The 23,638-nt window shown below is 40.9% G+C and overlaps 1 protein-coding gene across 6 annotated transcripts in view; it reads right to left on the minus strand.

Moving 5' to 3' along the window:
* The window catches only part of HSF2BP (heat shock transcription factor 2 binding protein), a 40,553-nt gene that overhangs the window by 12,856 nt on the left and 4,059 nt on the right, over positions 1-23,638 (minus strand). For 4 of the 6 annotated variants that reach the window (XM_068179663.1, XM_068179662.1, XM_068179661.1 and 1 more), the window contains exons 3-7: positions 20,783-20,886; positions 16,869-17,018; positions 12,824-12,962; positions 11,279-11,396; positions 6,738-6,841 (exon numbers count right to left, since the gene is read on the minus strand). In XM_068179663.1, coding sequence (XP_068035764.1) covers positions 6,738-6,841; positions 11,279-11,396; positions 12,824-12,962; positions 16,869-17,018; positions 20,783-20,886 — 615 coding nt within the window. Of the gene's footprint in view, positions 1-4,369; positions 4,700-6,737; positions 6,842-11,278; positions 11,397-12,823; positions 12,963-16,868; positions 17,019-20,782; positions 20,887-22,503; positions 22,676-23,638 lie in introns of those variants that run through there. The other 2 variants (XM_068179664.1, XM_068179666.1) reach the window with 2 other exon arrangements.

The following is a 23,638-nucleotide window of genomic DNA, read 5'->3' on the forward strand; positions in this document are numbered from 1 at the left end:
CCCAGCAGCAGCCAGGGAAGCTCAACAGTTTGAGTCACTCAAATGAAGAACAGATTAGGCACGCGGGCATCCAGCAAAGGAAGGAAATGATCCTGCACCAGAAGATGACTTAATACACATTTAACCTCAGATTGCCATTGTTTTGAATGTATTCTGAGATGTTCTGGGTTAAATAAATACATATGCCTTAAAATACACTCCCTGAGGATTACATGTGGCTTTGAGAATACTACTTATTGAGGATAATCATGTTTCCTAAGAGGATTTTTAAAAAATACCAGAGAAATCATTCTCTTGTCTCCAATATCATTAGGGACATTTTCTAAAAGCCCTGTCTACAAAGCACTCAGAGAAATGTAAGGAATCTTCATTATTCAGCATTATATTTATGTCAACAGCTTCCAGATTTAGTCATTTCTACACTAGCTGCGTAACATTTCGTTTGTACAAGATCAAAAAATCCTTTAGCTGTAATCAAATCAGTGCATCACATCCTCCCAACCACCAGCACACACATCTCCAACTACAATTTCAAAACTATCACCATTATTTCTGGAGGAGAGGGGGAGAAATCAAGCTGCTTGCCTCAGCCAGGCATAGCACAAACCTACCACCATCGTAAGGTGCTGATGTAATTTTACCAAGGTGTTGAAACTGCTGGAGCTGGCTGACGTCCTGCAAGCTGCCAGCTCAGTTTGATGTCACTGACTTTCAGTCACTGACAAAAGGCAGCTGATAACGTGGATGGATTTTAGTCACATCTGTCATTAGCACCAGGCTCTCAGATGAACTGTCCCCTACAGCAGTGTTTAAGTAATTGCATTACATCAATGCTGAACAGCTTATCCACAATTGGCTCTGAGTTGTGTGAACTCAATTTACACATGGCCACACCATCCCCTGGCCACCTGAATGCAAGATTTTTTGCCAGCACACTGTTTACAGCTGTGCCTGTGTACAAGAGCACAGAAGTTCTCAAGGCCAAGTGCAAGGTCCTGCACATGGGTCGGGCAATTCCAAGCACAAGCACAGGCTGGGGGATTCAGAGCAGCCCTGCGGAGAAGGACTCAGGGGTGCTTGGTGGATGAGAGGCTGGATATGAGCTGGTCATGTGCACTGACAGCCCAGAAAGCCAAAATTGTCCTGGGTCACATCCAAAGCATTGTGGGGCAGCAGGGGAGGGGAGGATTCTGCCTCACTCAGGTGAGACCCCACCTGCAGAGCTGCCTCCAGCCCCAGAGCTCACAATATAAGGAAGATGCGGATCTGTTGGAGTGAGTCCAGAGGAGGGACATAAGGATGATCAGAGGGCTGGGGCACCTCTGCTATGGAGACAGGCTGAGAGAGTTGGGGCTCTGGAGAAGGCTTTGGAGAGACCTTAGAGCCTCTTCCAGTGCCTAAAGGAGCTACAAGAGAGCTGTAGAGGGACTTTGTACAAGGGAATGTAGTGACAGGACAAGGGGCAATGGCTTTAAGCTGCAAGAGGGGAGGGTTGGATTAAATATTATGAAGAAATTCCTCACTATGTGTGTGATAAGGCACTGGCACAGGATGGCCAGAGAAGCTGTGGATACCTCATCCCTGGAAGTGTTCAAATTCAGGTTGGATGGACTTCTGAGCAACTTGATCTAGTGGAAAGATGTCCCTGCCCACAGCAAGGGGGTTGGAATGAGATGTTCTTTAAGATCCCTTCCAATTTAAACCATTCTATGACTTTACAATTTCAAAAGCTTCCCACCACTGCTGTAGATATGATTCAATTCAATTCCTGTCTGACTCCAGCAGGAAGGAGCAATCTGCCTCTCAGCCTTTCCTTGTAATGAGCCTGTCAGACTATCTGTGTTCACAGCATATCCAACAGAGACAGCCACGGCCACGGCTTCCCCTGTGTGAGATCTCTTTGCATTGCCAGTGCTGGCAGGGCTGAGGCAGCATCTGCAGCAGCAGTTTTCCAGACATTTCTATACTGTTAATAGGTCTGAGGAGACAAGAAATGTTGTGGTAAAGATGCTCTGAGGGGAAGGAGAAGGGAAAACACTGAAGTAGAAAAAAAGGCTAAGCTTTGCTGCTGCAATTCTTACAGACACAAATGCACTTTCTCTCTACAAAATTTTTGCCCCAGCTCCGGTGTTACAGCTGGGTTTCTGTCAGTCTCCTCCCTGGCTGGGTGGCTGCTCCCACATGGAGCTCAGCTAAGGAGAATTCCCCATTCTCCTACAGACACACGTTTGTCATGCTTTTATCAGGGAAATCCTACAGAGAGACTCCCAGGATCCAAACTGAAGCAGCAATTCCATCCCAATTTGCCTGGCCTCTACTCAGGGGATGAGAGTGAACAGGAGTTTGCACAGAGCTCTGTAGCTGGTGGGCAACTGCTCCTCACAGATCAATTTGCATGAGCTGTTAGGCAGGGCAAGGATCCTGTCAAGAAGCTCCTGCTCAGATGGCAAGGACAGCCCAGAGCTCCATCTGGGCAAGCAGCTGAGTATGGAAAAGGGCAAGCATTCCAGGAGACTTGCCCTAGCCACTCCTCCAGCCTCCCAGATAACTGAGGCTCAGGGAATGCTGTGTCAGAGCTGACATCCCTGCTCTTACCCAAATGGATGTGGTCTTAAAGAGCAATCCTCTCCTTAAGATTAATTTCATCATCTGAAGAACAGCAAGAAGATGAATCAGGGGCAGTTTAGGCGGGATATCAGAAGGTTTTTCAGCCAGAGGGTGGATGGGCACTAGATAAGCTCCACAGGGAAGCTGTCAAAGCCCCAAGCCTGCCAGAGTTCAAGGAGCATTTGGACAACATTCTCAGGCACATGGTGGGATTCTTGAGATGTTTTGTGGGGTCAGGAGCTGGACTCAATGATCCTGATGGGTCCCTTGCAACTCTGCATATTCTATGGTTCTATGACAAGAGGATGAAATTGTTGAGGATTTGAAAGACTGGTTTTGATTTATGAACCAAAATTTCTTTTAATACAGACATCAGTTTATAAATATGACGGTTCTGTTTGTCCAGATGTTTTTTAAATAACATGCTGCCATGCAAATAACCTGAAATTTCAAAAGCTCTCACAGCCATAACAAATTTAGACAGAAAACATTCAGAGTTAGTAATGAAAAGCAAATATTGAGGGTGCAGGCAGCAGAGTGAGAATGTGCTTCATACAATCATTTTTAATAGAGACCATCATTTGCAAAGAATTTGGATAAACAAGGTTGGATTTCCACATGGTACTGTGGTGGAGGAAACTGAAGGGCAAGATCTAAAATAGTCCTATTCCTCTTTCTGTGTTTTGTTTAATGAAGTACCTGGAGCAATTTCCCAGCTATGAACAAGAAATGTCACTGACAAAGTGTCTCTGAATTCCATGCTTTCTCAAGTATCCAAAGAGACCATTTTTTTAAACTGCCTGCATTCAAAGAAAAGGAAAGTGGGAAAAAACCCAAATAAAGACACACAGTGTTAAAAATACCCAACCAACCAAAAAACCTCAACCAAACAGAAAGTAGAGAAGAGCCTAGACTCCTTTTCTCCAGCATTCGTTTGCAGATGTTCAGCACGATTAAAACCAAAACACATTAAATTTACTCTTTATTATTAATACCTGAGCTGATTATTATTTCTTATTCTTCAAGAGATCCTTGGCAGAGTAATGTTCCAATCCACTTCTTTGGGAGTTACAGAATGGAGGTCTTAATTGCATCTTTAGATGGAAAACACCAGAAAAAATAATACTGACAAACTCAGGTGGATTTCTACCCAATCTGATACAGGCTTCTTTTTCTGTGGCGGAGGACAGGGCTTCTTTAAATCTGAAAGTTATGTGAAACCCTCAGCCAGGACACCAACACAAGGACAGCAGCTGATAGAGGAAACTAAAGCTGCCTATTTTGTCCAAGATGGGAACAGCTGCTCTGCAAACAAATGGTGCTCCACGAGAGGAGAACTCTATTGCTCCCACAAGCTGCTCCACGGACAGAAATCTGACTCATCATTCACGAGCTTTATGCTGGTGCCAGGCTGGGAAAGTGTAGGCAGGCTGATACCTACACAGAGGATTAAGTGATGAGTATTGGTTATTAAAGGGTGTCCATCTTTTAGAAAGTTTTAAAAAGGCAGGAAAAAAAGGAAGAAAAAGACAGCCCATCTCATGAAGTGATAAAACTACAGAGACCTGCATTATCTTCAAAAACTGTGTCAAACATTTGGTTTTCTCCTATCATCAGTACAGCCTCCAGCAGAAAGAGCTATTAAGAATTCTTGTTAGTGAACATGAAGTCACACCAGCTCATCCAAGTTTCCCAAAGACAGTAGGACAGTTTGCTGTTAACATTCTTACTTCACTAGGAACCTTTATTAGATATTTTTCTCTTCTTTCTCTTCCAATCGGTGTATTCAGCATTGAGGAACATTTCTGTCTCTTCAAAAATGCTGTGAGACAACTTGAATCAAATCCCTCTTTGCCTCAGATACAACAAAGGGAAATAAAGAAAATCGAGTCAATTATTTTCCTCTCTTCATTTAATGGGAAGGACATTCTTCTTCAGGGGACAAGCACAGGCAGAGACTAAGAACTCAGAGAAGGAATTTGAGGGAGTTATCAGCTGCATACAAGACAGTGGGAGAAAGATGGGCCTGATGTACAGGCTGAGGTCATGGACATTTGGAGATTGACAATGGAAAAGCAAACAGGATGATTCTCTGAAAATACAAAAAAAATCAGAGGATGATTTCTGGGGCCTCTCTTAGTGGGAACGGTGATAAAAGCATACAAAACTGGAAAGCTGTCAGGTCATAAGCCTTAATCAAAACAGACTTTGAAGAAGCTTCCTGCAGGCAGGCAGCACATCCAGGATACTCTGCCAGCACAGAGTAGTGCTGTACTCTCCTGTATGGAAAAACAGGACCTTCTACTGTAGCAGCTCCAGGTGTTTATGAGCTGAATCTTGGCTAGCAGAACCTGAAGATGCTGATCAGGGAAACAGGAGAGGAGCAAGAATGAGAGGAAGCTACTGATTTTTCCAAGTAGAGACATTTAGAAATAGATTAAATGTTGGAAAACTATGGAGATCTCACACAAAATGATGGGAACAAGATCAGGTCTTGGATCTGACCCCTCATCTGATACCCAAACCAGGCAGCTCTCTCTTGACAGCAAGCAGACTGCCTCCAAAGTTAGGAATCTGAACCTGCAGAACTGCTTCATCTGAGAATCTTCCACCCTTGCTGTAACTGGAGAAGTTTATTATCAAAAAGTCAAGGAATTAGCCATGATCATTCTTCTTTCTACAACCCAGCCATAAGCAATTAGCACTTCCAAACTGCAGAGTAGTCTTTCCATTTATTTCCATCAGTAGCTGCAAATTAATTATAAATGTTTCCCATTTCATCCTCTTACTTGACCGAGGAGCCTTTTTCAGACAACAGACTGCATCAAATTATTATCTTTTTTGTTTTATCACAACAATTGGAAGGGCATATTTGGGAACTCATAGACAAGATTCTTTGAGGGTGTTTTGGGTTGCTATTTTTTGCTAGAACACCTTATGTATATATTAGCCAACATAAATTAAAAGGAAAACCTAGACTAAGACATGCAAAATTTCAAAGCACAGCTGAACAAAGGACCATGTATTTGATGTTCTCTGAGGATCCATTTTTACCAAAATATATTAAAAACCCCTATAGAAATGGTGTTTTCCCTTACAAGGATTACTTAATTTCCTGAGACCTTGGAAGAGAGAGCCTGTGGCATTTCACAGCAGGAAATTATTTGATGAAAAGCTTGAGCAGTTACATTTTCTGTAAAACAGTTAAGGGAACCATGAACTATACAAATAGCTTTCAGTTTACCAACCCTAACCAAAGCTTTTTCAAAAACTCAGCATCAAAACAATGTCTGCAAAAAGCAGATGCAATCTCTCTCATTTCAGCTGCTCTAAGTATTTACCAGTCGTACTTCAGCAAGGTTTTAGCAGCACAGAGGGAAAATTAACCTCCCCAGTCCTGTCTGCACACCAGAATCTCCTCATAAATCTTGAGAAAGCGCAGGCAGGGCAGTGTCACAGCTCTGTCCCCCTGCTGTCCCTCCCGAGCTGTGCACGCAGCTGCCAGCCCAGTCCAACGTCAGTCCCTGCTGGCTCCTGCACAGGGATTTGAAGCCTCCCGAAGAGCAGAGCCTTGATGTCACTCAAGCACCTGACAGTGACAAGTCCTTGACGTCCTTGGAGTCCTGCACTGGCCACAGGCATAGCTGGGAATAGCTCTCCAGCCCTGGAGCCCCAAATCCTATTAGAGTACAAAGCCTCTCTCCAGAAAGAGAGACTTCTGCATTGAGTCAATGAAGTTACAGACTTGGCTTCTTCCCTCCAAATGTGTACATTTTCCTGTGTTAACAGTAGTGAACTGACACGTAGTTTCCCCTTAAGGTTTATTTTAAAGCTGGTATCAGGAAACAAATGGCTTTTTTTTTTAACCACTTCATCAAATTTCTCCATTCCCTATTCTTAAATCTACCAGCCTTAAACTTCACATTATTGGAATATTACATACAATATCAAAAATTTTGTGGGAAATACACATCTTCTCCCTCCATCTATTTGCCCTTTATGTTTACTTTTATTCTGTCAAAAGCAAATCAAGTTACAGTACAAATTTCTGGTTTGTTATCTGCAGTATCTATTCCAATTCTACAAAATCCTGAAAAATCACAGTTTACAAGGTTCTTTGAGCAACTTACCATTCAACAGCCACCAAAGCAGGGGAATAAAACCTGGATTTTCACTGATGTACTTCAAGCCTTTCAAGTTGATACTCACATTGTAAAGTGACATTAGCATTAGCCTAGAATTGAAAGAAAGGAGATCTGAGGGCCTTGGATTTCTTTGCATGCTTCAGCACCTTTTGCCATTTGTGTCAAGTATATACCAATGCAGAAGCCTGTGCTAATATTTTATATTTTGGTAACAGAGATAGATGTCAAGTTATATATAAGCAAGTTGTGCAAACCTTTGTTTCTACAGTTAAATAACATATTCCAAACAGGTGGAAAAGAATAAGAAGGCCTCAGGGAGAGGCTGGAATGTTCTCTGTTCTGGAGCTAGCTTGGCTACTGCTCTCTCTCATGCCTGTGTGTCACTGCACTGCCACCATGTCCACACAAAAGGGAAATGATAATTCCAAATGGACTTCACAACTCACATCTAATTCTCAAACAAAGTTTCATGCTTAAGCTCCTATGCCACCAGCAGACTTTGGGACACTCTGTAGACACCTTCAGAAAGCAGAAAAGGCAGTGACCTATTGTAAGCCAAACTGAGTTTTAAGAGGTGTCATTTATGTACTCTAGAGTTTGATGACCTTGATTACTAAGGAGGAGAAAGAAGGAAGAGCAGATTTATTAAATCTACTGCACCAGTGGCCACTGCCAAGCAGGGAGAGGTGCTCTGGATCTGAAATTGCAGCTGGTAAAGGCCATACATTGCTTTTCATCCAGCCCCTGCAGCTCTGGGCTTCTAGAACAAGCTCTGACAAAAGAGCACAGCACTACCTATAGTCAGCCAGAATGGAAATGATCAATAAACCATCATCTTATAATGGCAATGTTAACATTTCTTGAGAATGTCTTTCACCCTTAATCTGTTTGACATTTGCAGTTAGAAATAAAGTGACGTAAAAAGGCACTGCTGTGTTTGTATTTTTATTTCATTTGTTTGCTTTGTGCAGACAAAAGGGACTGGTGGTGGTGATCCAGGGAAGTGCTGAGGTTTTTGGAGAGCTGGAACACCCCACAAGCCAATGCAGAGGCATATTAATATATAACAGCATATTTAATTAAACACACTCACCTAGACACAACAGAGAAGCATTTCCAGGCCTTTTACAACCACCTTCACCTCCATTATCACCACATTTTAGTAAATTATTTTTGCAATAATAATTGCAAAAGTGCTTATTGAAGCAAACCTGACACAAATGATTACTGGATAAACAATACTTTCTGGTGTCGTTTTCTAAAATGTGGAGTGAGTCTTAATTATGCATTTCAGAATCTTTCTACTTAGACAAGCCAAATTTAATTAACATCTTGTACTACTGTATCTGTCAATGCTTTCTTTAAAACCTAGAACTAAATGCACAGCTAAAGCCCTTTCCTGTCTTGTTAATACATGGGATTAGTATATACAATGTACTATTATTTTAAATAGGTCCCTTTACTGGCTACTTTAAACTGCCACAAAAGCAAATTTGAATGTTCTTAACCATTTAATTACAGCTACAAACAATTATGTAAATGTTTATTGACTGTGTAGCAATTACAAACATTGAACAAACCCTACACCAATGAGAAGAAAACCTGAAGTCTTTCACATCTGCTATTTCAGAAAGGCAAGGACACCCCTGAGATTTCAGTCTCAGCACTCAGGTCAATGCCTGGGATATATTTATTCCCTACTCACAGACTACAGTGGATATCACTGCAGTTTTGGAGTAAATGACAGGTTCTCCCTGTAATTTTTTTTTTGTTTATATATTCATCCAAATAAAACACAGGATTGCTAGAACAAGAAAAGAGAACTTCTCTCTTTATCAGCTTACTTTGATACTGCTGTGTATAGAACTGGACTCATGGTTTCCCCTGATTTGTCATACAGCAATGAAAAAGATTTTTGGAAACAAAAGCTAGAAAATAATCATAAAATCTCAGAACTAAGCAAAGCAAAAGATAACCAGAGCATTTAAAATTAAAAGCCAAATTTTTTCTTCAACTGATTGGATTATAAGTTGATGTCTTCCCACGCAACACCATGGTGATATTTTAAGAAAAATACATTGCATTTCCAGAATAATGAACAGACATTTTCATCTGTGAGGTGTAGTTTTAAAAATATATCTGTCTGTACGAATATGTATGTAAATGTATATGTAAACATTATTTATGATGACTCCAGAGTCCATCTTCACCTAACTTTGAAATTGCACTAGAATTTATGGAAACCTTCATATCCTTGTCTCACAGTTGTCTTTCATTTTGTCCTGACTTATGCTCCATACAGGAAGAGAAAAATGAGTTCTGACACATCTGCTTCTGAAAATGCTGATTAAGGTTAACCAGCAGCTAAAAAACCTTACATGCAAAGAACAATTTAAAAACAAATCAACCAACCCCCCAAAACCCTTCTTTTCTGGGCTGGAAGACTGTAAAACTTTCCAAAAGGATAAGAAAAATATAGTGTTAGTTAGGAACAGGTTTTTCAAAATGAACAGTGACAAGACACATGCAGAGCTTATAAAAAAAGGACTTTTTTTGATTATGGACATGAAAGACCAAAACAGGGAAACATTTTGCACTAAAACATTTCAGCAAATTAGGCTCCCTCATTCTATGACAAGGCCATGAAGAAATGTCCTTTCTGACATTTGCTTTAATGTCAGAATACACCATTTTTTTAAAATCCAATGGCAAGTTCAGGGCGAGGGAAAAAAATGTTGGCTCTGTGGGGATCAGAAAATATCATCACTGCACTGCATTCAAGCTATTGCTTAGTGTTTCTCACTTATCAACCACCTTGAGCAGCCTCTTATCCAAGCTTCCCTCCATTTCTTAGCCTACCAAGCTGGCCCTTGTTGAATTCCTTGCCACCTCATGGGATTGTTCTATGTCTATTGTACCAGCAGTGCTATATTGACAGCAAGTTTACAACACCATGGGTAATTCTTCTGCAAAGCAAGCAGATTTTGAAGTATAGTAACAAGCAACCCAAGATATAAACTCAAAAGAAAGGCCCTCAAATCCAGTTACATTAATACAATGTGAAATGATCAAAAGTAGTTTATCTGGACCCATAGACACATATCCACCTGAAACGCAGAGTGTGTGTGTGTAGGAATATCTTCCCTCCTCCTCTCAAAGTCCTCTTTTGTTTCTACCCCATTCACAGATTCTGAAACAGCACGGATCCTCATTTCAGGGTTGTTTTTTGGTTTTGGTTGGTCTGATTTTTTTATACACATGAAGGTACAAATTACCTTTTCTTTAGTAAACTGAGATTCTCATACAATTCTTTCAGTTGTGATGTTCTCAAAAAAACCCTACCACTGACCGTCAAGCCCAATGCTTGGGAAACAGAGTAAATAACTGATCTCAAATCATCAAGGCACTATCTACAGCACAGGCTGTTCAGCTTTCCCCTCACCATCCAACAGGGAAAGGCAAACACCTTTAGAGGGCAACTTGCTCCCCCTCACATGAGCAATCACCTGACAGCACCATCTCCTCCCAGTGAGTGTGGGAAGGAGCCCAGGCAGTCAGCAAATGCTTGACATCCCCCTCTCTGACAGCTGAGGTTAGGCAAGATAAAACCTCTGCAAAGTGAAGAACGGGCCTGATTTCATGACTATCACATCCAACCTGCCTGTGTGCCTGGACGTGGTCAAGTTACCGTAGCTGGCCGGGCTGCTGTTTGTAAGCTGAGCTCTGTCAGCTGCCTGGGGTATGAATTGTTTGTGTATTTATGAAAAAGCCACCACAGTGGCTCAAACCACCTTCATGAACAAATGAACCAGGTGTACAGAACCAGTGTCCACACTTCAGCAGATGAGCCACTCGTTAAGCCACAGTAATTTGCTCAGCCAAGGCCATATATCCTCAGCTTGTAAGGTCTAGGAGAAAAAGGCAAAGACAATTGTTTATTTAAGCTCTCCATCAGCTGAAAAGCACTTTTGCAGGAGCTGAACTGTGCAACAGAGCCTTCCCTTTCAAGCTGTATTGCAAGGTCACTTTACAGGCACTGCCTCTTACAAACTGAAGTGCTGGTGAGTCTGGCTGCTAAAGAGCCTAAAATGATTTAATTTTTGCTCTTAGCAGCTCCATAACTCACTTTCTTCACTAAGGACATGTGACATTTTACACTTCATATTAGGAGGGAATAAAAATGAGTTCACATTTCCCACATCTTCTCTGTTGTAAAACTTGCTCTCACACCTTCCTTATTCCACATCAAACTCATGACCCCCTCCCAAGCTGGAAGAGGGCACCCCTGCTCACCTTTGCAATATTATGGTGCTTAAAAGACTTCCCAAGAGACATAAAACCTGGATAAAGTTTTGTAGTCAACCCCAGTATATCTGCAAGGAACACTACTGGGAAAACAGCTTCCAAAAATTATGTTTCCTCTCCAGGAAATGAATAATGGGAGAGTGGGAAAACTATTGTCATCACTTGAGCTACACTGCAAGATAATGCATTTCATTTGAAAGGGGCAAGAAAAGTCAACATACACTTTAAATTTGTTACAGAGTCCTGGCTTCATGTCTCCCAGGAGATGCATCATCGTGTCCAGTAATTCCCGACTGGAACTGACCAGGAACTCACGGCCACACGCCAGCGCAGCCACATCTGTGGGAAAGCCCAAAACATCACCAGCAATCATGTTTCAAACAGAAGTTTCTGCTAATTATCAGGACCACTAAAAAGATCGGTCAGCTGTGAAGAATGAACTATGGCATTGATATAAATTTCAGATTCCATTCACCTGTGTAGCAAATACTGAACGCAAACACTTGTCAAGCTCCTTCAAAATTCTGCATTGGTAACCAAAGCATTTATTCAGAATGCCCAGTGTCCCAACAGCAACACAGTAAATTGTGAAACAAAAGGCTTTATTCATCCACAGGTAATGTGTGACTGCAACAAAGCTGATCATTATAGGTTCTGCCTTAAAGGAACAGGATTGCAGAGTGTAACAACCACTCAATTCAGCATATCTGGCACACCACACAAAGCTGATCATTATAGGTTCCACTTTAAAGGAACAGGATTGCAGAGTTTTACAACCACTCAATTCAGCATATCTGGCACATCACACAACCAAAACTCTTATGAACATCTACTCAAAAGTTTTTTTCCTACCTCTCTGCAAGTGTGGCATTATTTAAGCACAAACCAAAAGACAAAATTATTTGCAAAGGCTACTGTTTCCTTTATTATTTTCCCTTATACCTGCCCCCTACTCAGTGCTGTGGCATAATGCATCACATAATAATTTTATTATTTTATCTTTATTGACATCCCAACAGCTAAAAATCCCACATTCAGAAAAGCTGTTCATTCAAGAATCACTTATTTATACCAATATCCACTGTTTTGTCTATCTTGCATCATGTCTTCAGTGTAATTTTGATAGCTACAGTTTCACAGAAATTCAGATGATGTATCAGCCTTACAGCCTCCCAAAACAAGCACAGTCATTCTACAACAGATACGTGGCTTTTTACTTATTTTCTGGACCTAAAAAAAAATACTTAGCATGGAAGTCAGGTTTATAAACTTCTACTTCTCTTATATAGTCAAAGTGTGGTGTATCTGACAGTAAGAAAATTTTTAAGCACTTTCAAAATCCTTAGTCCGTGCCTTAAGCTGGGGCTGATCTACTTACTTGCACCATCTGCAATTTGCAATCTTGTATATGTTGGCATCACTGGTGATTCACAAAGTAAATTGCTCAATGTGTACAAACTAATGTGAGCATACAAGACTGGTACAATGGTCCTTGTTTCATTCCAGACTGAGGGATGCAATAGGAATTTCAGAACTCAATGGCTCTTACCTGTCTAATCCTTAACAATGTCACAGGCAGCACAGAAGTGCCTGTAACAGAAATGTCAGTAACAGAATTTGCTAGAACTTTAGAAAACCAGAAAGTCACCCAAGATGCCAACAGTGACAACTTAACTTTGAAAAGCTGAATTTACTGCAGCTCCTATGAGGCAATATACATTCCCAGTAGGTGTGCAATGCTATTCTGAGACACAACATTAACTTACTTGTTACAATCCCTGCCAAAGCTAATACAAACTGATTTTCCTCAGAATCCAAATCCTGCTGTTTCATGTCTTCACTTAATGACTTCACAAAGCTCTCCATGGTCTGGGCAGTGATTGTGAAAAACTTTACTGCTTTACTCTGCAAGTACGGAGGAGAAGAAAGATTACACACACTACAGCAACTATTATTATTAGCTGCTACAGTAAAACTGGTCAATCTTCCAAATTATTAAAACATCCGGTTACTTCAAATAAACAACAGAAAAATGCCAGGTATTCACTGAGTGACATGTTTGATCCCCTAATATTTGAAACTATTACCTTAGAAGAAAACAGTAAACTACTCAAGGCCACATTTATTCATAAAACTGAACTACTGCATATCTACCTCCTAAGCACACAATAATACATAAACAACCAGCAGAATTAAAGCTTATTATCAGAAGTCAGAATATTATCTCTTTGTTTTGCAGTAGTTGCACCAGGTGTTTCAAATTCACTTGGCCTATTGCAGTAGTTTTTGTCAAAATCAGCTGAAGATTGGAGACTTAACATGAAATTCCTAAGAAAACAATTAAATCCCCAGGAAAATAAGCAGGATTCAAATGGATCCTAATAGGACTCATTAGTTGCTCAGTAACAGGCTATGCAGAAGTTCTTTGGAAAAGGAAATTGAGGTCTTTCTTGGGTCACAGATTGAACTTAAGTCAACCATGTCACGTGAGAAAAAATAATCACCACAGCAAAGCGCATGAACAGGAGCACAGGCTGAAATAATGGGACGGTCTTTTCCCCTCAGCTGCAATCCTGCTCCATTTGGGGGTATCTCTGCTTAGGGAGCACCACCTGGTACAAAGCTCAGGGCAGGTCAAAGAGCCTGGCCTGAGGTGCAGAGTCCACAAAGAAGGATGGAGAGACCTGTTTCTGTTTATTGGTAATTCTGACTAGCAAAACACTGCTGGAACTCTTATTTCACATGGAGGATGAAGGCTTTCATAACCAAAACTGTGTGGCAGAGAGCCCATAATGCTGGGCTTCCCAGTGTCTTTAATAATTTTTTTCCAATTGTTTCATGAAGCAGATGAAAATTTTAGTAATTTCCAGCAGTGACCCAATGGGAGAGTTCAAGAAATGCCTGAACTTTTATTCATTTTGTAAAGTGACTGAAAATCTTCATACTTTTGGAAAATTACTGCTTTGACAGCATGTGCAAAGCTAGAGGTAGCATTTATTTATTCCTCCACTGCTGCACATTCACCATGTTAAAGATGTACCCTTCCTGTGGGGTCACTCCAGCAAGAGGGGACAAAAAGCAGGCTCACTCAACACAGTATCTTCACAAATCATGCTGTGGCCCCAGAACAACAGGAATGAAGGCATCATGGAGAAAGAGGAGGAAGATAAGTGCAATTCTGCATGTGAGGGATGTAGTTTTTATATGGACACCACTCCTCAAAGATAGCAATTTTAACACAAGAACTGACTATAGCTCAAGAAGCAAGAGGGTGTGAGATAAAATGAAGAGCCCCATAAGTCATTATGAAAATACATATTCACATGGGAACATGAGGGTACTAAGCACCCTGAGTAGCTGGTATGTTGCACAGAAAACACAGAAAACACGAGAAATCTTCTATCTGCAAACCTCTTGAGGTTTCACTGGTGTCCTCTCTGCTGATGCTCCTTTCCACAGAGGCACTACTTAACTAGTACTGAGCTCCAGCAGAGACCCATCAGGTTTATAAATAGCAAATACTGCACACTCTGCACAGCCCCTTATTAACTTGACAGCATTTTCATGGGACTGAAGAATGTCTCACCCACACATGTTGAGATAAGGACAGTTCTGAAAGCAGTCATTAAGGTGCTTGAGCTCATATGGTGCAATGAACCCTCTGCTGTCTATGAAACTCCTGTGTGAAAGCTCCAGGTAACATGAAAAATCGCTGCCACAAAATATAATGTTGTTTGTCACCATATCAGACAACTGAAGTAGCAAAACACCTTGTAGGATCCAAAATTTCTCAAGTTGAAGCAAGTCTTGATGCTGTTCTGAAATCAAACCTCCAGGTTGTATTTCCATGTGAGAAGCCTGTCATATCTGGCTGAAGCCTTTTGAAAGACATCCAAAACAATCTCATGGAAATTAATTTACTTCTTTTTTTGGTACATGCAGGTAGGAAACCTTGAAAACTCTCTCATGGTGCTTCTCTGGATGTCTCTTCAAATTCTCTCTAGGAACACAGGCAAAACCAGCAGGCATCTCTCCCCCACTGCCTTGAGAACTACCTGTGTCACATTTTAAATCTGCTGCTTAATTCTGGTTTTCCCAGCCCTTATAGACACAAAACGTATATTGGTCATTAACATCATTTCAGTCCATTTGCATTACAGGACTGGAAGAAAGACCTACTTCTGTATTGCTTCAAAGACTGCAAAAAGCTTGGGCATTGTTCTGTAAGGCATGACATGATTCTGAATCAATGCCACCTTCCCCATGTGCTTAAATATCAGCAACAGTTTCAAAGCACCCTTGATGTTCTCACACATTTCCGTAGTTCACAGCACCTTCTCAGGGGAGGAGGAAAGAAGCTACAAGCTGTACAACTTGTCCCAAAATAACCCAAACCAAATATGTTGTATGACAAATCTCCATCATCTTTTAATGACCTGACTCACTGCCAGTTGCAATCTGTGGTTGACACAATGCCACACAATCCATTTCTGCTTTTCCTAGGAGTCTTGTTTCAAGCCCAGGCACGTTTCTCACAGTGTTAAATGCACCATCCCAAGAAAATGATGCCCCTAAATGTTGCTCTGATCTTCACCAGAAGTACAGCAGTTCAACAGGCTTTAATGATTGCTGGAAATGACTAGGAGAAGTATTTTGCATTTCAAACCAACCTAACCCCCGAAGTATTGCATCTTCACACTGGGGTTTTTTACCTTCAGACAAATCTTCAAGCAACAGTTTTGTTTTTAACTAATTCAACTGAATATTAATACTTAAGACTGCTTTCAACAACCAGCCTTGTTCTTTAAATTTCAACTGCTTTATACAGTGTTTTACAGATGTTTTTCCTAGTAACTGCTGCTGCTTGGATTTGGAATCATCAGAAGTATTTGTATTTATTAATAAGGCAGCACTGTACAGCTTTCTAATATCCAATATAAAGTTGTAATTGTATTTTGGAACACCCAACTAGAACAACTCTTACAAACACATTGGTTTACCACTTACTATAATGAACTAATCCCATTCACTCAGCTGTTCATCATGATGCTGAAAAATCAAGCCAAAAGAAACTGTGGCATCACTTCACTCAGATTAAATACAGCAATTCCTTCTCATGTTGGCTGTGTCAAGAATGAAAATCATATTTTTTCAGGCCTGTCGCCTTAGTCCCTCCTAATTCCATCAGCTGCACTTGCCAGTGAAATTGTGATAGCTGCAATATTACCACTGTCATTAACTGTTGTTGTTCTAGCTTTGTGGTTTGTTACTGGTTTTTTTTTAAATACTCTACATGCCCATGTTTAATATTGATGATTTAATTTGATCCACAAGCAGTGAGGGTCTCAATTTCCAAGAGTCGTTCACATATTAAGGCAGCAGAAAGATTTAAAGAAGTTGAGAATCAATGGATCTGTCTTTTCTCCATGGAAATAGCTCCTCCAAGTTCTCCACAGGCATGGAAACTCCTGCATGTGCCCAGGAACTATTTTCTCCTTCTGTTAGCTTGTGAATTTACATTGTGCTAACTGTAGCCTTGCTTCCAGTGTGTGGTAGAAAACAGATAACCCTCTTTGGTAACAAAAGAAATAATTACTGCATTTATTCGTAACACTTCACAGCTCCAACCCTTCTTACATAAGAATGGATGGTTCCCAAAGAACATGCAAACCAGAAAACATTTTTGCTGTCCAGTCAGTTTCTGAAACACATCCTTAAAGTGTGCTCCACAGCAAGGCTCTTATTTTAAAGGTCCTTGTTTTAAAGGTCTGAGGGCATTCCCAGGAGTCAGTATTCACCTGCCATACTTACTCCTCCTAGAATGGATTTCACAGCCTCCTCATTGCTGGATACCCCCCAGAGCAAGGTGCACACTGCTGCTCCCATCTCTGTGCAATACTCTGCCTGCTGCAGGAGCTGCTGCTTGGCCTCGTTCAGCTGCTGCCGCAGGTCCAGTTTCTCCTGGAACAGCGTAAGGAAATTTTGGTTGCACTTCACGTCTCCCAAACCAAGTTCCTAGGCTAAGGGACAGAACAAGAAACACAATCACGGCCATCTCTGAAAAGGGAGGGTAACCCAGAGCAGTTGCTGACACATTCCTTCTCTCCTGAGCTGTCTCTAAGTAGCACAGGCTGACAGGAACCAGAAACTGTCCACAAGGTCAAACCAAGTGACCCACTGAGACTGAGTGGCACCTAGAGAAGCCTGACAGGAGACATCTCGTCCTGAGCAAACAGCTCCATGTCTCGTCAAGAGAGAGGGGATTTCAGCATCAGGGGCCAGCCTTCCTTGACACCTTCCAAAAGATACGGAAACATCTTACAGGAGGGGAGGGTTGTTTTGTTTTTCAAAACAGGCTTCTGTTCTAGCCAACATGGAACAGTTGCTGGATATCCAGGATAAATACTGTTGTCTCTTCTGGCTCTTTTCTGTTGGCATAGTCCTGAGCAGCACTGGTAAAACAAGACAGAGTCCCAAAAAACACACCTAAAGCTTCGAGTTTGGAGGACCTTCCATTGCAAGAAAGCTGAGGCACCACTGAGCATCCATGAGATTCTGAACAACCTGATCTAGTGAAAGTTGACCCTGCCCACAGCAGTGGGGCTGGAATGAGGTAACACAACTCCAAAATCCCTTCCAACCCAAACTGTTCTGTAACACAATGATTCTGTGATCACTGAAGTGAGCTGCTAAGTGGTTCTTGCCACAAAGCATAAAGAGAGAACAGATCAACCCTACAGAACCAGAGCACAACCTCCATTTGGCAGTATTTTCTCCCATCATATGGGGAAGCTGGCTGGAAGAATATCATGGAATTGGGCAGGATCTAGGTGGCATTGGCAGGATCTGTGGCACTGGCTTCCTTCCAGCTGCCACAGGAGCAGCAAAGCTGCTGCATTCTTGGTTTAGAGCCAGCACAGACAGGGAGATCAAGGCAGGGATTCTGCAGTTTGTGTCTCAGGGTGGGTGGGGGCTCCCAGCTAACTCCAGGTAGGGTGGTATTAGTACTGCAGGGAAAGACCAAGGCCAGTCCAGAAAAATTATGCTAATTCAAGTATTAAAAGAGAGAGAATCACAGACTGCAAAATGTCAAAAAACAGAAGGATCTTACTCTGCCCATTTTACAGACATGATATTTTCAAATTCACTGCAGAAAACACCTTCCTCAGCTCAGCCTTCCCAGTGTGTTTTGCTGTCAGGATGAAGTATGGGGAAACAAGAAGGAATCTCTTCCATGTCAGTTTTGAAAGCAACTAAACAGAACAAGACTTTCAACTATGTATTGTCATCAAGACTTTAAGTATCTTGTTGGTTTTGGGGTTCACCTCAATGCTTCATGTTGAAGGTTTGTAAAGAACAGAAATGTAAACTCATCTGAAAATTTATATAATATGCTGTCAAACAGTACAGAGCTGTGTGTGCTCTGTCACCAGCTACCTCCTGATCACACCTACCAGCCTGATTTGCACTGCTGCTGATGGAACACGCAGGTGAGGATTTGTAAAGTACAAGTTTAATTTCTCAAGCAGACTTCTGTGTGTATTTACTCTCTGGAGTCCCTCTCACCTATATAGGCAAAAGGCTGACACTTGCTGCTGATTCCATAGGCAGAATCTCCCAGGAAAAGTCTCTTCTTTCTTAATGCTTTGATCATTTTTAAGCAAATTTGCCAAATTCCATCTTTTACATGACTCACTGCCAGGCCTATCAGCTTTTCTGCTACCATGTGCATCCACAAAATGTCCTCAGGCATCTTCCTGCCTAATCCCTATATTCTCCCTGTCTTTTCCACACTGTCCTAGAGAAATGTATCTTGAATACATTTAAATTTGCATTTGGATGTTAATACTGAGTAAGACATAAAACCCAGTAATACCAAATCTAGATCCCCCAAGAAGCATGCAAAGCCAGCAGAAAAAATGCCAGAATTTTTAATAGATCAAAAGCAACATCAGAACAAAGATATGAGGCAAGGAAAACAAAATAGTACATGCAAGAGCCAGGAAAATAAACAGAGCCTGCAAAAGCAAATAACCTGGCTGGAAGCAACATTCCCAAGAGCTCACACCACCCAGTAATCCCTGTGCTATGCAACACCACCATCTTCAGGAAAAGGTCAAGGCACAAGAACACAGCAGTGCCCAAGTATGGAACTGCAAAAAGACAGACAAAGGAGACATCAGCCAAGAATAACATGTGCACTTCAAGTTTTGCTCAGGTTCAGAAAGCACAGCAATTCCCTAATCAGTGATACAGCTCTGCACAGAGAATTTGGAATGCAAAATGCTGATTTATGACGGCCTCAGAAAAGGACACTGCTCAACCAGAAATGCATTTATTCCATGTTTGTTTCAGTGAATAATTTTCTTCTCCTTCAGAAGATAAATACGTAGAAAATAATTCAGAAACTCTACACAAGGATGCCTAGAGCAGAACAGCAACCAAATGAAAAACACCAGAAAAGTGATTAACAGGAACAAAAATCACTCATATACACACACCACCTTGTTGTATCCTGAAAGCTAAAGGACTTCATAACATCATGAGCACAATCCACTGAAATACACCTTCCGGCATTTAACAGGACCCAGTCAGACAACTGCCACACACTGCACAACAACAAAGACATGAAGAGAAGAGCTTGGAGCAGAAACACCAAAACAACTGCTCCTAGTAAACTATCTGTGCTTTGAGTAAAACTCACCCTAAAGAAATCATAAACCCAAACCACCTGCCCTTTATTTTGTAGTATTAACAAGAATAATGGGTGGCACTTGCTTCATTAATATCTAAAGCAACAGCATTCAATTTTATAGGGATTTTATCCTGCAACTGAAGACCTCAGTGCACAGCAAAATGAACTCTGTACCTATTGCAGAACTGCAACATCTATCCCAGAAGATATTTATTTTGAAATAAGGAAGAGATTGACAACAATTCTATCATACTAAACTTCATTCCAGAGTGTTTCGTCTACACAGATGTGCACTGAAAGTGCATTTCTGAACTTTTCATTATTCATTTTCAAAAATGAAGTAAGTTTTGTGGTTCATCTGTCCTTGTGCAATCCCAAGGCTGGCAAATGCCAGCTGTACAACCCCAACTGCTGACTACTGAAGATGGCTCCAAGGAAATGAACTTCTGCAGCAAATAATCACCACTGATTCTCACAGAGACTCATCTGAACAGAAATGGCTTCACAGTCTGAGAAGTCAGTGTCTTTGCTATTCCTTAATTGTTAAGAATCTCTCCTCTCATAATCACTAAATACAATATTGACAGAGCAAGAGAAGCCTTGAAATTGCTCCTTGATTCTCAGCTGTACATGGCAATTGGATCAATAGGTGCTTTGAGAAAGATTATTAACAGTAAACAAAGGTACACAGCTCACAGCAAACCAAGAGAGGCTGCTTTCATTCTGTACATTGCACTGTTTAAACTATCTCCTATTGTCCTCTTTGCAAATATGTTATAGCAATGTTAAATTCACAAGAAATGATTCTGTGGAGGACCTTTTGATTCTAGCTATGTCACAATCTTCCCAAATACCCTGAGTTTTACTTCAACATGTTAATATGGATATGGATGACTACTTGGATAGAAATCCCAAATTGTTTTTGAGTCTGAGGATTCATTTTGTGACATGAAAATGAAAATTTTATAATTTCTGATTTTGTTATTAGAACTCAACCACACAGATATCAATATCCTGGCAGCACATCTACCTTCTTCTCTCTCATGCAATCTGCCTGGGCCGTTTCCAGACGGGCTCTGAAGTGTTCACAATCCATCCTCAGCTGCTCTATTTCCTCCTCCTTTTTCTCCAGGCCTGTGACAGGATAAATTAGATAAAAGAAAGAAGGAACACGTTATGGTCATCGGGCCTGCATTAAAGCAAAGGGAATCCACCAAGTGTGACTTTACCGAGGTGCCTCAGCCGTTTGCTTGTGCGAGATCACCTCCCCGTGGCTAAACAGGAATCTCACAATTTGCTGTGTGGCAACAGCACTGAGAAAGCAGACCAACACCTCTGATTTAAAAGAATCACATCTGGCTGTTAAATACTGAGGGTTGAGAAGATTTTTTAAAATTTACTCAGTTTTCTACTTTGTTTTCATGTTGGTTCCCATGAAAACTCTGTGAGTGAAATTTCACCTAAGTCAGTGACTATATTAAAAACTTAAGAAAAATACCAACAACAGTCAAAAGTGACTGTTTCAATCTACAATTTACAACTTACATGGATAGCAAGAATGAAAAACAACTATTCCAAATATTTTAAAATAGTATTTATAAGCAACCTGGGCTAGTGAAAGCTGTCCCTGCCCATGGCAATGAGGTTAGAACTGGATGATCTTTAAGATCCCCACCAACCCAACACATTCTGTGATTCCATTATTATAAACTATTTAAACATGATGTCAGTTACAAGCAAATTTTATGACTCCTTTATAAAATTAATTTCTGATGTTATCAAATTTCTAATGTTATCAGAAATTCATTCTAATTTAGGCACCTTATTTTAGTGAACAGAAATCAAGTTAAAAGTAATCCATTTCACCAGCATGATGTCTGTTTAAAAAATTATCTTTGAAGGACAGTTTTAACAATAACTGTGTATTGTATTTTACTTTAAAAAAACACAGTCTTGGATGCTTAGTATTTGTACTGAAAAAAGGAAACATGTTTAAGTAGTTCCAAAAAGCAAAATCCAAACAGCATCTACTGTAAACTTTGGTTAGTTTAAAAAAAATAAATTACACCCCTCTTCAAACACCATACCCTTGAACATGACAGTTTGGTCTACAGCTTAACACACTTGAAATCCTTCCCCCAACATGTGACAGTGTTTTTTAATGTAATTACCAAAAATCATATCAAATTCTATCGTAAAAAGACAACATCATTAAAAATTATTCAAATATGTTCTTATTAAACAAAAGACATGGCTTCTGGCATTCTATTTAGTAATTCTACACTATTTGAAAATAAATACCTTCCTGTTTTGGTCCTAATTGACAAGTTTATCATCTTAAGTATACACACATTGCTTTGAGTAGCATGTATAAAAGGAGAAAAGCTGTTTGTGGCTGATTTATCTGAAGAGGTAGGACATATTTCCACTCAGCCCTTGTGTGATTCTGAGCCAGCAACACTTTTTAGCAGAAAGCAAAGAGGCAAGGCAAGGGTTCACTGCTGACAAACATCTCTGTGCCAGGACATGCTCTCTGAGCAACTCACTTCTTTTCAATCTGCAGTCCCAACGAAAAGAATGAAGGGAGGAATGGATTAATTGAGGTTTTTGAGTATAACTCTGGTCAGTGGCAAGAAACTTTCCTTCTGTCAAGAGAAGAAAATTCAGTCTCATGCAGTTCTGACTATGTGGGTGTGAGTCCTAAGAAGATGACAGCAAGATGTCTTGAGCAGTAGAACATGCTCTGCTTACCTACAGTGGGCCAAGAGCCTTGCCAGGTAAGTTCATCCAGTGAAAATCTCTGTTCCTGTAAGGAAACAAGCTCTCCAGAAAGAGAAGAATCAATTCCAGCCTTTGAGAGAATGGATCCAACCTGAATCCAGCCAGCAGAGAAACAAAGATGCCACATCCTTCACCAGCAAACTTCAAAGGTCCCATAACAAAACCTGAGCCCGAAGGGGAAAAATACTGACTACTGAGTATTAACACAATGCAACCTGGACTTTTTAAAGGGTTTCAGACACAAGAAGGATGTGTCAACATACTCTAAGATATCCCAATGTTTTATGTAGAACAGGCAAAAGAGGACAATAGTGGAAGCTGCTGAAAAGAGACTTACTTCTAGTTGTTCCTCATTTGTGGAACCTCTCCTGCTGTGCCCAGTCAGCTCTCACAGCTGTGCCTTTGCTCTGAAGAGAAAGAAGCAGCTTTCACTAGAAACTGGGGTGAGTAACAAAAGAATTGAAATGGCACCTTCACACTTCACACAATTGAAATGGTAACTTCACCACTGCAGTGGTAAATCAGACTCTGGGAAGAAGTGGCACTTGCTCCCAAAGAGACTCAAAAGCAGAACAAGACACTGGGCACAGCAAAGAAGAGAAGGCCCCCATTTCAGATGTGAGGTAGACCTGGTCTCATCCACAGAAAATTATAGGTCATACCAGGAGATTTTCCAGACTACAGATCTAATCTCAAAGCTCTGGGAGGTGGAAAACTGAGTACAATAAGAATGAATGCCAAAAAGTGATGGAACTCCAACTCTACTGATCCAAATCCTAGATCACTGTTAAATGCTATCTTTAACACTTCCCAAGTGGAGTGAGTTCCACTAAACATATCCATAATAATACAGAAAAATTGCTGGAGCTGTATTTCTAAGACTCCTGAAGCCAAGCACTCTTCCTGAGAAGGGTAATAAGAACAAAACAGAACCCTCTTTTAGAAGTGAACAATTACCCTGCCAAAAACCTTAAATGAAGAACCTGACAGCAGCCTGAAAAGCAGGTGTTGGCTGCACTGAGGACTGCCAGCTCAGATCTCAGAGATCAACCCTGGGAAGCCACAGGAAATGGGTGTCCTATTGATCTACACACACCAGGGAAAC

Source organism: Anomalospiza imberbis, chromosome 2 (genome assembly GCF_031753505.1).
Source record: "Anomalospiza imberbis isolate Cuckoo-Finch-1a 21T00152 chromosome 2, ASM3175350v1, whole genome shotgun sequence".
NCBI lineage: Eukaryota > Metazoa > Chordata > Aves > Passeriformes > Viduidae > Anomalospiza > Anomalospiza imberbis.